At 40.1% G+C, this 15451-nt stretch overlaps 1 protein-coding gene across 1 annotated transcript in view; it reads left to right on the top strand.

Annotated features, from left to right (window-relative positions):
* Positions 1–15451, top strand: part of PLCE1 (phospholipase C epsilon 1) — a 291024-nt gene that overhangs the window by 162502 nt on the left and 113071 nt on the right. Inside the window, exon 3 of the mRNA XM_073353850.2 lies at positions 8669–8985. Coding sequence (XP_073209951.2) covers positions 8669–8985 — 317 coding nt within the window. The remainder of the gene's footprint in view (positions 1–8668; positions 8986–15451) is intronic.

Genomic DNA, 15451 nt, shown 5'->3' with positions numbered 1-15451 from the left:
GAATCCCTCCAGATCCTATTAGAGGAGGTCCAGGAGTCTCAACACTCCTTGGTAGGCATTTTAAATATCCCACCCCCCCCAGGGAAAAATCGCCCACTTAATATATATGATGCTCTGTTATTGCCTGCTTGTCCAGCCTGGCAGACACCTGCCACTATCCAGCCCACTTGTAAGTGGGCAAATAAAAAATACTATATACCAACCAAAGGAATGGAATATTTCTTTCCCCACACCACTTCCAATTCCTTGGTGGTGGACGCAGCTAATGAAAGGAATAGACAGGCCCGTTCCAGACCTTCTCCTTATGATAAGTAGTCTAAACTTTTAGACCTCTTGGATGGGAAAAGCTATTCCTTGACAGCTCTCCAATTTTGCTTGGCAATCTACCAAGCCCTGTTGGCAAAAATATGACTTTAATACATATTTCAGGTTCACTTTTTTATTGAACATCTGCCACAGGACCAGAGGGAACAACTTTGGCCCCTCATTTTGGAGGGTTAAAACCTCCCTCCAAGCTCTCCTAGATACTGGGGATAAGGCTACTAGATACCTACCCATGGGTGTAGTTTTGCAAAAGCATCCTGGCTCCAGTCTTCCAGCCTCTTGAACACAGCTGAAGACCTTCCTTTTGAAGGACTCAGGCTCTTTAGCTCTGATTCATACTCCTTCCTCCATCCTCTGAAGAACTTGAGAGCTATCTTATGATCACTGGGAATTTATGTTCCTGCAACAAAAAGATATTTTAAGAGGTGTCAAACATCACAGCGAACTATGCCGTTTCAGTACAACCTGCAACAAGGGTTTCCCAGACCTTCAGAAGTTCAGAGGAGATCTAGACCTCAGAAAAGGGGCTCTCCCCCTTCTACAGCAACACCTCCCTCCAAGGGTATGTGTACACAGAAAAGAAAAACCCATGGGTGTTGCTCTCTGGCTTGCAGGGCTCAGGCAGTGGGGCTTTTCATTGTTTTGTAGACTTCCAGGCTCAGGCTGGAGCCTGGGCTCTGGGACACAGCAATGAAACAGCTCCACAGCCTGAGTCGGCTGGCATGGGCCAGCAGTGGGTTTTTCTTTGCTGAGCAGACATACCGTAAGAAACCGTTCTGACATCTTGGTCGAAGACCTCAAGCAGTCTACTTTCCTGGATTCTGTGCTGAACGATTCCATCCATCCCCCACTTTGGAGATCAGCAATCTCATTTCCTCCCTGACTGTGAATAGACTATTTTGGACAGATGGATTTTGGAGGTGATTGATGTGGGATACTCCATATGCTTCCACTGTATTTTCCGCCCTTAAGAAACCTCCCTTTGAACTGATAGCTTCCTGTTCTCTCCTCCACCTCTCCCTCAAGACTTGGTTCCTCGCTTCAGCTAGACGAATGGGAGTGCTCACCTGCCAAATACCACCTTTTATAAAAACAGAGTTACACCTTGTCCCCATCCTCGCTTCCTCCCAAAGGTCTCTTCAGAATATCTCATTAATCACGTGATTTGGCTGCCAGTATTCTACCCGAAGCCTCATGCGTCTAGAGAGGAGACCAGCCTACATAGGCCAGATGTCAGAAGGGCCCATGCCTTCTACCATGACAGGACTAAGATCTTCTGGGCCTCTCCTAGGCTCTTTGTATCACTAGCTGGGAGAATGAAGAGTCAACTTATTTCCACTCAAGACTGTCAAAGTGGGTTTAGGGTTTCATCTGAACTTGCTGTGAATCCAGCGGGATGCAGCCGCCTCAGAGTTGCTGCACAGTCCACTAGAGCTCAGTCCACATTTATGGCTCCACTGAAGGACATTCCCATAACAGACATTTGTAGGACTGCAAATTGATCTTCCATCCATACTTTTACCAGGCATTATGCTATCTTAACTGCTTCCAGAGATACTACACTTGGTGTCTCAATCCTCCAAACTGAACTTGCCACCTCTGCACCCACCTTTTTGCTGAGTTACTGCTTGGGACTTTCTTATGGTGGAGCACCCATAGGGCCATATACTTGGAGATATTACTTGCCTTACAGTGACTTGAATTCTTTGAGATGTTTTATCCCTATGGGTTCTATACCCACCGTCCTTCCTCTTGGCTGTGAAGGCTCTGCTTCATTTTTGAGAAGGAACTGAGTGGTGTCAGGTTGCACTTCCCTATGTGTCTTTGTATGGAGGCAAGAATTGCTTTTGGTGCAGGCGCAGCCCTGTGGACACTGCTTTTCATTCTCCAACTGAGAGTTCACAGGCATGCGAGCATCCTATGTTGGAACACCCATTGGGACAAAACATCTCAAAGAACTCAAGTTCACTGTAAAGTATGTAACCTCTCCCTCTCATGTCTATCAGCTTAAGATTAGGATGACCAATGAGTCCTCTAAAGCTAGGAAGAAGTTATGAAGCAGTGACTAATAGTTAAAAAGATTCTCCTCTTTGACCATTGATCAAAAACAGAATGACGCTCTCAGTTTCAGCACTGTGCAACTAGCAAAAGAGAGCTCAGAATCCTTTTCACTCTCTTGTAGCACTTAGCACTCTCTTGGAGCAGTAACTCCATACTTAGTGTTCAAGGAACAGATGTTCTCTTACTGCATGGTCCCCAATAATAGAAATAATTATAGCCTGTCTTGATTCCAGCAACAAAGCCCACTTTTTTTAAATCAATATCTGTCCTGAAAGTAGCTCCATGTAGCAAGTTATTATTCAACATTGTACTTTATGTGAAATATAGAGGAAGATATGGTCTTTGCCCTGAGAAGCTTAGTTTGACACAGACAAGATAAAACATAGGACATTTCAGGTAGGAAAGGATGTGGAGGCATTATTGAGACTAGTTTTAGGAAGAAACTTTAATAGAAGAAATAGATTTTAAATAATGATTTGAAGGAGGAGAGAGCAGCTGTTGGTGCATAAGAAATGGGGGGTTGTTTCAGCCACAAGGCGTGAAAGAAGGCACATATCCCATAGAGGAACAAGGAAACAATAAGAAGAAAGGACTAAGGCTAGCGTTTGGGTTAGAGGAAAAAAAGGAAGACATATGAGCAGAGATGTACGTGGAGATGAAATTATGAGGGGCCTCGAAGGTTAGTATGAGGAGCTTGAATTTCATGTAGTAGAAAACAAAAGATAGAGTGAAGAAAAGCATGATGTGGTCAAAGTAGCAGTTACTGTAGGAATATTGTTTTACCAATGAAGTTTTAGATAGACTGGAAGGGTCAGAGATGAGAAGTCAGAGATTAGAGAGGAGAAGTTTAGAATAATTGAGGCAAGCAATGGTCTAAAGTGAGGATGAGAGATTTATTTTATAGTGTAGTGAAGCAGTCTTGTGGAAGTCATTGTAGCAGAAGGAGAGACTATTTCTCAGGTAGCTAGGGCCAGTATTATGTAGCGATTTGAAAATCAGTGCAGCAACCCTGAACTGAACTTGTATGTTCATTGCCAGTGTAGTGAGTGGCAAATTGGTGTGTTCCTGGTTTTTGTTAGTCAAAAATAAAAACTCATTTTTTCTGGTAATTATCCCTGCTGAGTCCCATTCATCTCCAGTAGAACATAACAAATATTTTTGTTATATTCTGGTACATTTTTCCTCAAAGAGCTCTTTCCAAAAGAAGCGCACAATGTTGTCTGCTTGCCCTAATGATTCATAGTATTCAGTTTGTGCTAGCTGTAAAATGCACATAAATGGAGGGGGTATGGTGAGACATCTTCACAATCATCATTCCAGTCAAATATTTGACTCAGCTTCTTAAAATGACAACACTCCTACTCCTTATGCTAAATGGCAACACAGCAGAGCCAATACAAAGAGAAGAACAGGAAATTCTAGAGAAGGAGGAATTTTTCCTTCCTTTCATAACCCTAGGTTGGTAGCATTATTATTTGTATACAAGGAAAGCTCAAGGCCCCATTGTGCTAGGCCACCAGCTCTCAAACTTTAGCAACCCAAGGATCCCCATTTTGATTTAAAAAATTTCCTGGACCACCCCACCCCCCAAGTCCCCTGCTCAGCTCAAAGCCCCACCTCCACTCTGCCACTTCTGCCAAGGCCCTACCCCACCTCTCCCCACCCCTGCCCCTCCTCTTCCCTCTCTCAAGCACATCCTGTCCCTGCTCCCCCCCCTCCTTCCCAGTGCCTCCTGTGTGCCACTGAACAGCTGTTCTCCAGCATTCAGGAGGCACTAGGAGGGAGTGGGATGAGTTGATCAGCAGGGCTGGTGGCCCTGGACATGATTCTGCCCCCTCCCCCAACCGCACCCCCTTCCCCGCTCCTCCCCCTCCCTCCCAGCGCCTCCTGCACATTGCTGAACATCTGTTCTCCGGCATGCAGGAGGCGCTGGGAGGGAGGAGTTGATCAGTGGGCCCGCAGACCCCAGTTTGAGAAATGCTGTTGTAGGCATTATACAAGCAACTAACAAAAAAAGACAGTCCCTGCTCTAAAGAGCTTAAAATCAGTCCAGCAAGCTGTTGTATGCAGGAGATTTCTGTGCTAGTAATAAGCTGCATTGACTTCATTGCTTGTATATAAGGGTCTGCCCACATGAGAGCTGGCAGGATTGGAGCTTAGATTTATGACTGGATGCAACAGGTTGATGAAAACAGGGGGATGGACATTTATTTCTACTACAAATATGTCCTTATTATCAGCCACTGCTAATAAAAAATACACCACCTTCTAGTCACAACTCACCACAAGATGGGAAAAGACAGCAATGGTTATACACGTTTGGTTTTTTTTTCCTTCAGAAAAAGCCAATATGTTTGAAATTATCTAGCCAGACAGTATAAACAAGAAAATAGATATATGATTTCCCTCTCTATATAAATCCATAATAAGATTTTCTGTTATTTTATTACACTGTAAACTCTTTGAAGTAAAGACTGTCTGCATTTTTTTATTTTGTATAGAGCACATTGTCAGTTCTTAACAAAAACATAATAAATTTATTCAGATGTCCTGAGCAGCCACCATCACCACTTTCTGTTAACAGTGGAGGTGTACCTTTTGTCTCAAAACTCTGCTTCCTACACTTTACATCAGTGCATCTCTAAGTCACACAGGAGAATATCAATCTTTGTCTCTGTTTAGTGGCTGGTCCCTTGTGACAATTGGGCTTATAAATTTACTTGAATAGTGAGCTCAACTGTAAAAAGTATGTAAAAGTTCAGATGTTACAATAACCTATAATAATAAATATTGATGAGAGCCGGTATGAAAGAAAGAATAAATGAATTAGTTTAAACAAAAAAGCCAGTTTTGATATGATTCAAGGACTGTGTTGAAATGCTTGTTAAAAACAGCAGATTGGGAGCCAGAAGTTAATGAGCCAAAATTAGTATGTCAGATATTAGGCCTAATTGGTGGACAAAATGAAGAGGGGGTGGGCTATTTGACCCATCACTTCTTTTTGGGTCCTTAAAAGAAAGATTTTGTGGGAAAATAATGAGGAAAAAAACAGAATGGAACAACAGATGGAGGCTACTGAGCTGAGCTTCACCATCATGGCTACCACGTCCTGGGACCCTGGGCCTTCATCACCCTGAACCTGAGAGGTGTCCTGACCAGAACTGGCCAAAGAGAGAGGGCCTAGATGACATCACTACTCTCCCAGCTCCAGCTGAATCTTAAACACCACCTGGGATGACGGTTACTGCCATCTTTGATACCATCTAAGACTGTGGCTCTCAACCTTTCCAGACTACTGTACCCCTTTTAGGGGTCTGATTTGTCTTGTGTACTCCTAAGTCTCACCTCACTTAAAAACTATTTGCTTGGAAAAATCAAACATAAAAATACAAAAGTATCACAGCACACTATTACTGAACAATTGCTTGCTTTCATGTTTTTAACATATATTATAAACAAATCAACTGGAATAAAAATATTGTGCTTACGTTTCAGTGTATGGTATATAGAACAGTATAAACAAATTGTACGAAATTTCAGTTTGTAGTGCTTTTTATGTAGCCTATTGTAAATCCAGATGAATTGGATGTACCCTCTGGAAGATCTCCGCCTGTGAGAGGCACTGATCTAAGCACCTGTCAGACAAGGGGGCTTTTCCTTCTAAGATTGGACTGTAACAGCAACAACATCTCCAGCTGATCTCTACATTTCCAGCCCAAATCTTTCCTCCCAAAAGGACAGTTATTACCATCTTTGATACCATCTAAAAGACTGTCAAATGAATTTTTTCCTTTTAAAATCTCTCCCCAGCTAAAGAGAAAGGGAATAAGGGATGCTGATAAAATGAAAGCCTGATTTAATACTTTACATTTCAAATGCTTTAACAGTTTTTCCTTCTTTCCTGTATCTTTAATAAAAGATGAAAAGGATTTTAATGGTGTGTTTGCCATTGTGCTAAGCAGGCTGAGAGCTCTGAATACCAAGCCATGGATCTTGTTTAACACTGTTTAATGTTGGACAGTGACTGGGTTATGTTATCATTAGCATATATAGTCCATCTAAATTAATAGAACAAGTCCACATGGTATATGAGTGCAACAATTTCCAGCTAGTGAAGTTAGCCCTTTAGTTCAAGTGATAGAGATTCCCACTTTCAGTACTGAAGAGTCCGGGTTCAGACCTCCCTGTCCACCCAAACAGTGCTGGCCACGCATCCAGAATGTTTTATTAGCTGCTTGAGACAAACATACAACTAGTACCTTCACTCTTCAGAGTAATATTTTGGGTTAAATATTGAGACCTGTCTTCAATCAGTCAGTATCATGAGTTGACAACTCCATGTGAGAGGTACATCTGCATTTCCTGTAGCTGTACCCACAACCCATTCTCAACTCCTTTTCTTTTTACTTCAAATTAGTTTTTTCTACCAACATAACCAGCCCTTTTCTTCTCACCCTGATCTCTGCCCACTTGAAAAAGGAGGATAATTCACTCCTTTTTTCTTCTCTGTATATTGGTCACAGTAATAATAATAATTAATAAATGACTGCACTTTACATGTTCAAAGTACTATATAAACATTAATGAATCCTTGCAACATCCCTCTGATGTAAAATTAACATATATATATATAAAAATTTAATGTTAGCATATTTATATCCTAAAAAGGCCAAATGCAATTAGTCTGGACAAGCATTTGAAAGCTTACTCTAACTGAATCTCAGAACCTTTCATAATTGTTCAGCACAATGGATAGATGAGATGATCCTGATGTAAAGAGTGAATGGGGTATGTTGTCAAGGCTTGCTGGAAGAAAGGTAGCAGTGCTTCACGGGTCGGGGGACAGGGGTAAGAGGAAGTTGAAAGCTGCATCAAAAAGAGAGGTGGGGATCAGCATGGCGATACTGACTCATTCCCTGGAAACGTAAGTGGGAAGGGTTAAAACGGACATGCCAAGATGTTAGAAGCCCTTTTTCCACTCAGCACACAAAGCAGCACCCAGCCTCCCTCCTATGGCGGGGGCAGGGATGGGGTTTGGTAAGATCCAAGCCAGGGGTTGGCTGGGGGACCTGGATGGAAAATGACAGGGGGCTAGCAGAAGCCCCCAGGTATTATTGAATGACTGTGGAGTTGCCTGCACTATACACTTTTATCTGCCGTTGTCCTAGACATCTAATAATAAAGTTGCAGCCTAATTACATCCATATTGAGTGTCTCCTGTCCTCCTTTCAGTATAGTCGGACCTTTGCTTAGATGAGTGCATAGCATTCATAATAAGAGAATGAATTGGGATCACTCATTAACCTGATTGATTAGACAGCACAAGCAATACTGATTTTACATAAATGGAAAGAATTTGCTGCTATGAAAAGATGTTAAAGTAAAATATATGTCAAGAAACAACACTGTAAATTATAAAACTATTGTGACTCTCCTTTGTAGTGACAGATTCAAAACATACTCTTCCAAATATATGCATGTTTTTTTCAGAGGAAAGAAAATAGTATTTTATCTTTGGACATTTTCTTATATGAAAAAGTACAATGAACGCAAATGAATAACAACTTCTAAGCAGTGATAGTCTTATTGCAAAATCTTGGAGGTGGGCGGGCGCTAGCCTACCCACTTCTAAAGGCCCCTCCCCCAGCCTAGTGGGAGGGACCACTGGACCCTGGAACCAAATGAATACGGGGGGACAACTAATGAAAAACAGGGATCGGCGTGATGGTCACCAGACGGGGAAAAGCAGTGTTAGTAGTGATAGGAAAAAGGGAGAAAAAATATCACATAGGTATTGATTTATTGCTATACATTCATATTGCAATGATGCCCAGAGGCCCCAATCAGTGACCAGAGCCTCTTCGTGCTAGGTGCTGTACAGACGAGCAAAATAAAGGCAGTCCCTGCTCTACAGAACACCTTATTTATAATCATGATAAGATTTAACTGGTGAATGAAACAGACAGAGGGGAAGAGTTGTGGAACACAGTAACAATAAATGCAGTCAAATTTTGCTTAAATCAATAGTCTCAGTGGTCTCCAAAGTCCCAGGTCTACACCTGCCTAATTAACTCTAGATGGTAGTGTTTTGTAGATATGAGATGAGTCACCACTAGAACAATTTATTAGGTTATTTAAATATAAAATGTGAAATCCTGTGTCGTTTAAGTAAATAAACAATGTACGAGAACAAAAAAATTCAGTCTTAACATGTTTTTGCACAGTCAAATGCAAAAGATGAAGGAAAGAAGCTACATAATATTTTTTATTTGTTTTGTTTTAGAACGTCAACCGTGCACATCTATGGCTGGTTCAAATGCACTCCCCTCCAGCGTAGCTGGTATCAGTAAAGAGCTAGTAGAACTTCAGCACCTCATTCAGTTCCCAGAGGAGGTTGCTAGTATTCTGACTGAACAGGAACAGGATCTCTACAGAAGGATCTTGCCCATTGACTACCTCAGCTTCTTAACCAGGGATTTGGGTAATGCTGAATGTCAGAGCAAACTTCCATGCATTAAAGCTTCCGTATCTGCGACTATTCTTTCCTCCCAAAACAACGAGCACAATGTTATTGAAGATCTCGTGACAAGATTTAATGAGGTAAGACAGGATATTTTAATTACTTTGTAAGTGTTTTGATGCAATTTATGGGCCAGTTTTTCCCTTTTATCTAAGGGATACCTTAACAATTTTTAAAAATGAATGATGAAATTTTTGAAGCTGAATAGGGAGCCACACAACTTCTGTTGACATTAATGGGAGTTATGTGACTAACTTACCTAGTCAGCTTTGAAAATCTCAACCCAGGCCTTTCTCCCAAATTGGGAATGTAAACAAGAAAAAAAAAAACATTAAATCAAGACTTATTCTCCTGTAATGTGTTTATACTGGCATTTTGGCATGTATTCTCAATCAGATTATTACTCTGCTCAGAAGCTGGAGGGTATTTTTTGTGGACAAAGCATGGTCTCGTTAGTAGTCAGCATGGAAGGATCATGAACTGGGAGTTTTTGGACTCCACTAACTACTTGTGTAATGATTTAACTAATCTGGAGAAATGTAATCCCTTTGTGTGTTTTGGATATTATTATACAAGAAGTGTGGCTCAGCTGGGTACTTTTCCATGAACCATATCTTGAGGTCTTTAGTATGGTGTTTTTTTTTCTCTCAGTTTTTATTCAGGTAAACTCCTTTTGACTTTAATGGAAATTTGACCAGGGGAAAACTTAGTAAAGACCTCAGGATTCAACTCCAGGAAAATATATTAAAATAGAATAGTTACTTTAAAAAACAGAATACAATATACTGTGTTAAATCAATAGGACTGTCCTAAATTTATGAAAGCCAAAAATACGGTTTCATCTCAATCCTATCCTCTGCTCAGTCTGTTGTGCCTAACCATAGGATGTATTTTGTATTCTTAAATGAGATCCTAAAATTCAGTGAGAGCACAGAAATAACTGTGTAGATCAGGCCATATATTTAACCCCTAATGAACTATCTGGGTCCCAAGTAAACAAGAACTGACTGTTCTCTTCCAAAATATTTGTATTCCTGGCAGGTCACAAAATACAGGTACTTAAAATCCTGTAATTCTTTTGGTTTTCCCTGATTTGGTGCTAAGATAAGAACATCTAGTGATAGAAAACTGGTAAATACTGTCTTGAGAATGCTACAGAAAGCTGTAGAACACAGCTTTTAAAATATGTAAATGACCTCTAGTTACAGCAGTTTCTGAAAGATTAGTCTCAATTCTCCAGTACGTTGGGGATGCTTTGTGTTTCTTGGTAGCAAGAAGAAACCTTAAAGCCATCAGCTCCAACCTGTGGAGGATTCTCCCTGCCTAGGGTATCTATCTTATTGCCACTTTCATGAGGAATGTAGGTGGGAAGAAAGGGGAGTGGCCAGAGCTCTCTTGTGTCCTGGCAATCTGCAGCTGCCCATGTGATCCCCTGGGGCATTTTGTAGTTAACTGGTGCAAACTAGGAAAGCCTTCGTGGTGTTGTAACTTTTAGCTTGGGATAGGTGCTGGGTGAATTTTTTTGGCCAAAACATTTTTCGTTGGAAAAACACGTAGATTTAGAACACCAAAATGGCTTGCAAACTTGTGACTATTTCCCTGAATTGTTCAGTTTGGGGGCAGGGTGAGGAAGACCTGAAAAAGTCAAAACATTTCATTGACATTTTCAAAATGAAACATTTTGATTTTTTGTTTTGAAATATCTTTGTTTCATTTAAATTTTCTTTAGTTTTTTTGTCCAACCTGAAACTAAATTTTTACTTTTTTTTTTCCTTCCAATTCACTGAATAGTCTGTAAAACTTCAATTTTGGGTTGACCCAAAACTAATATTTTTCCCCAATTTTTTGGAATTGCCAGACAACTGGAAAAAAAAATCTGTTATTTGCACTGCTCTGCGTGAGACCCCAACAGCCTCAGGATTAGGGAAGACACCGCTGATTTAAAAGCAATGATGAGATTTTAAATTCTGGTCTTGTGATTTGTCGAGGATGGCTAGAAGTATTTTATGTCCAATGTGAAGCTGAAAATTAAAGCTATCCATTGGCAAAAGTACATTACATTATTTTCTAACCCTAGTGGGTTGTGATATATCAGACTTTGCTAGTGTCACTATTCTTTCAACCTAATTGTAGGTTTTTTGGCAGTACTCCAAGATTAATTCCTCAGAGCAGCAGTTCTCAAACAGTGGGCTGCAACTCCTATTTTAATGGGGTCACCAGGGCTGGCATTAGATTTCCTAGGGCTAAAGCTCCACCACCCAGGGCCGAAGCCAAAGCCCTGGTGGGGCTCAGGTTACAGGCCTCCCACCTGAAAAAAATTGTTTAAATGGAGTTGCTGTGTAATATTCACTGCTCCTAATAAATCAGTATCTTAGCATCTGTTTTATTTTACAGCACAGTTGAATATATATCAGTGTCATATCCTACCAACAAGAGTGGATTTTCTAAATGGCTTTGTTTTCAAATTTGCAAGAAAATTCCTGCACAGAGAGTCATACTTTTGTTGGCAGAAGACAATGAGTGCTTGCTGATTTTCTGGCATTGCCCACGAGAATACTGGAGTGTATTTATACTCTGGGAGCCAAAATGAATTTCAAAATGACAGGCTTTTTCTACGTAATGGGAGAAGATTATTTTATTTCATTTTCCTTCTTTTCAATAGAAATTATTGCATGCAAATTATCTTTCATGTAGTGATGTGCTTTGTGAATTTTTTTTAGAAATGTAACTGCAAAGTTTTACTATTCACTAGCTGTTGTTTCATGATAAAAAGGAAATTCAGCCAAATCTTAACACACTTGAAGGAGTTTTCACCGAATAAGGACTGCAGGATTGGTATTAAGTAACCTCTGCAAAAAAATGTGCCTGTTAAGCGTAATCATATAGGGATTAATCCTGATCCCATGGAAATAAATGTTATTTATATTACAGTAACACCCAGATCTCATTCATGATCCAGGCCCCAAATTTCCATTGACTTCATGGTGCAGGATCAAACCCTAGAGAATGGAAACATCACGATTCCTTGTATATGAATGACATTAAGTGCAGTTGCTATTTTGAAACTTTTGCTTACTATATATTTAAATGGCATCACTAGAGGATATAGACAATACAATATGGTAATATTCTGATAGCTTTTATTTGCTTTAATTTTCTTAAATCACTCTAGTTACCACTGGTTCACGTTTTGGACTTGAATTGCAATATTTGGGCTTAGAGGGGAGGAAAAGCATGTTAATAGCTCATAAGAGGCAATATAAAGGGATATGAAAAGGGGAAAGAATCCATGATGTATAGTCAATACCTTATGGAATGGGAATGATTTATGAAGGGTGATCAGGAGGAAGGGGCTGACTCAGAAATCAGCTCTCTTATGCAACATGTATCATTTGTTTAATTTGTAGCACTTACATTTATTGGATCTGCTTGTGTGGCAGTATACATTTATTTGTTGTCATCTGCTTTTGTTCTGAGATGTCAGTGTGGAACTCCTGTCATATAGGCCTTTGAAAATGCAAGAAAATGTTAAAAAAGGCTAAATTAAAAAAAGTAGTGAACAGTCTGCCTCCCTATTAACATAACACATAAGGAGAAATGTGTAAGTTTTGCTCCAAGTCAGAAGAGATTTAAGGTAGAATGTATTTCATTCAATTGGAAGGAGCCATCCAGAGTGTTTGAGGCCTTTCCATAAAGAAAGGTGATTAGCATAAAAATATGAGTGGTTAGGAGAGATCCTTGCAAGCAACAGTATCATTCACAAGATGTGAACCATTCTGATTGGACTAGAGCAGCAGGTGGATTCCTGACTGAGGGCAATTGTAGGTATAAATAAAATTACTAAGAATTTTTTCAGCAGTGTCTACAGAAGTGAGAACACTTGTATATCGGTTTTCCCAGGGATCATGAAATGGTGCGTTAACATTCTAAACAGCATAGGGATCATGAATGAGGGGAAACCTGATGCTATTTCACTGCAGTTGGATCAAGCACAGATATAATAAAAGATCTTGTGCTGGTCAAATCTTCAAAAAAGTTTCTTATGAACATAATTGCTATAGCGTCAGCATTTCTTTGTTGCTTCAGTAGGCTCATTTATAGTCATGACTAGAACAAGTGCCTCTACTGCAGTTAGACCTTTGTCTGTCAAAGGTGGTTATTTAAGATAAGCATTTATTGTTGTGTTTTCCCCCCAGAGATTTAGGAAAAGCATTTGAGAAAACGGTACTAAGATTAGAGAGAAACCACCTCTTTCGAAAACATTCTAATAAAAAGAAAAATTGAATAATAAAAGTGCCCTCAATACAGACTTCAGTTGTGGCATAGAGGTGCTAGAGCAAGATAGATAAATTGAAATTACTGACCAGAACTTCACAAATAGAATGAATACATGACTAGCAAATTATTTTCTTGATGAGCTGAGCCTGGATAAGGGAAGCCTGCCTCTGTTTAAGGAAGCATGACCATTTGGGTATTGGAGGTATATGATTCAAGTAGTATGTATCATCACCCTGGAGACACTTCCTTCCCAGAGATTTGTAACCCACTGGTCAGTATGCTTACATGTCTTGCTCTGTGCCTGATCCAGAGATGAGTCTGTTACAGGCCACAGCTATAAAGAGCCTGCTTCCTTAGCTCAAGTTGCTTTCATATCTAGAAGTCCCCAGTTCAGTCCCTGGTGTCAGCCATGATGGCAGCTGTCCTAGGTTCATCCAGTCAGCTTTTTCAAAAATATGTGGGGGAAAAAGGCTAATGGTGAATAAACTGTGACATACAAAGAGTAACAGAACCACTCCCAGAAATAGTCAGGTACTCTGATCTGTATTCCATCTTTTTCACTGTACTCTAGAAGATTGGACAGTTCTAGATCTAGAGGCCCTAACTAAATCCACAAGGAAATACAGGTTTCAAATATAATATACCTATCATCTGGTAAACCTGCCATTTCTCTTGGGAATTTATGATCTCTGATGGGCCTTCCAGGTGAATATGCATGTAACAGTATGGCCCAGTCTCATAAGATCTCTAGTGTTTGTTGCAGAGGCTACACATTTTTTTCAGGTTTCTCATAAGATCAAACTGACTGGAGTTAATATAGAAAGGAAAAGCAAGTGGTGAACATTACTACTGGAGTACAGATTACTGATAATGCTAAATAGAAAGACAGGATAACATGTTGAAGAAATAGTTGATAAAACTGACATTAAAATGTAAAAATGAATAAAAAACAAAGACTTGTTAATATGGGGGCTAGATATGTGCTGGACTTCAAAAAGAAAAATTCAAAATGTTGGAGAATGAGGGAAGGCAAAACATTTGAGATTAATTTCCAGTGAGTGAAGACAATATGGATCTGTTCAGATTCATAGGAAAGCTATCTGATCTTCTGGATCTCTAAGATTAAAATGATTCATTGTATACTCAGTGATGCCACAGAACTTCTGTGGTGAGATATTGTAGTGCAGAGGAAAAACAGAAAATTGCAGTATGATAGTTATCCTGGTTGATAAAAGAGAAACAGGACAGAGACAATGGTGGCTTAAGACATGGAGGTATTAAAATCCTCATTTTTCCAGAATTGACACAGAGCAGATGGAAAGGGAAGTCACAGATCAAACAGTCCTTGTGAAGGAGTAAAATCTGCTGTACTTGTAACCAGTGAGGTTGCAGGTCACATATGGAGAACAGACCCATCTGTTCTTGGACACCCTATCATCAGCTGCTTTGTTGCTGTAAATCTGATAAGAGCAGATTGAAAACAAAGCAAGAAATTCCATCAAAGTCAGAAAAAAAAAAAAAAGACAGAACCATAAAGCCACGATAAATGACATAGGGCTTGTCTACATGGGGATTTTAAAGCGGATCAAAACTAAGTTTTAATTGGTTTGAAAATGGTCACATACACACGGGGCAATCACAGTGCACTGACTACACATTTGCTGCAAACTCTAGTCCTTTTGCCAAGTAGACTAGGTTTGCTGCAAATTGAATTAGTGCAGTCTATTATTCTTGTGAACGCAGTTGCTGTGCACCACTTGTGACATGCTTCCATCAGCTGTCCCATTGTGCTTTGCAAGTTAACCATTATTGACTTGTTCATTCACCTGTATACCCTTCCCTGCTCTGGTATCAAGTTCCCAGGATGTCTCCTTCTTTCTTTAAATGATGGCGGGGAGCCAGAATTTGCCCATTTGCTTCTGGATCTGAGTGTTTCAGCATTCTTGCGATACAACTATATCTAGAAGCCCCATAACATGACCTGCACAGCTGCTTGGAGCTGTACTGAGACCCTGGATCTTGTTACCCTCTGGGAACAAGCATCAGGATAGAAAGCTCTTGTGGCCAGCTGCTGGAACGAAGACCTTTTTGTGGATATTGCCAAGCAGATATCTGAAAGGAGCTGTGACTCCTGACCAGTGCCATATAAAGAGCAAGCAGCTCAGAAGTATGTTGAAATGAGCAACCAAAGAATGCAATTGGGCAGAGAACACGTGATCTGTCCATTTTATAGTGACCTGGACGGGATTCTACACCATATGGAGGTTG

Source organism: Lepidochelys kempii, chromosome 7 (assembly GCF_965140285.1).
Source record: "Lepidochelys kempii isolate rLepKem1 chromosome 7, rLepKem1.hap1, whole genome shotgun sequence".
NCBI classification, from domain to species: Eukaryota; Metazoa; Chordata; order Testudines; family Cheloniidae; genus Lepidochelys; species Lepidochelys kempii.
Note: the sequence above shows the minus strand (reverse complement) of the source record. Positions and strands in the feature narration are given on the sequence as shown.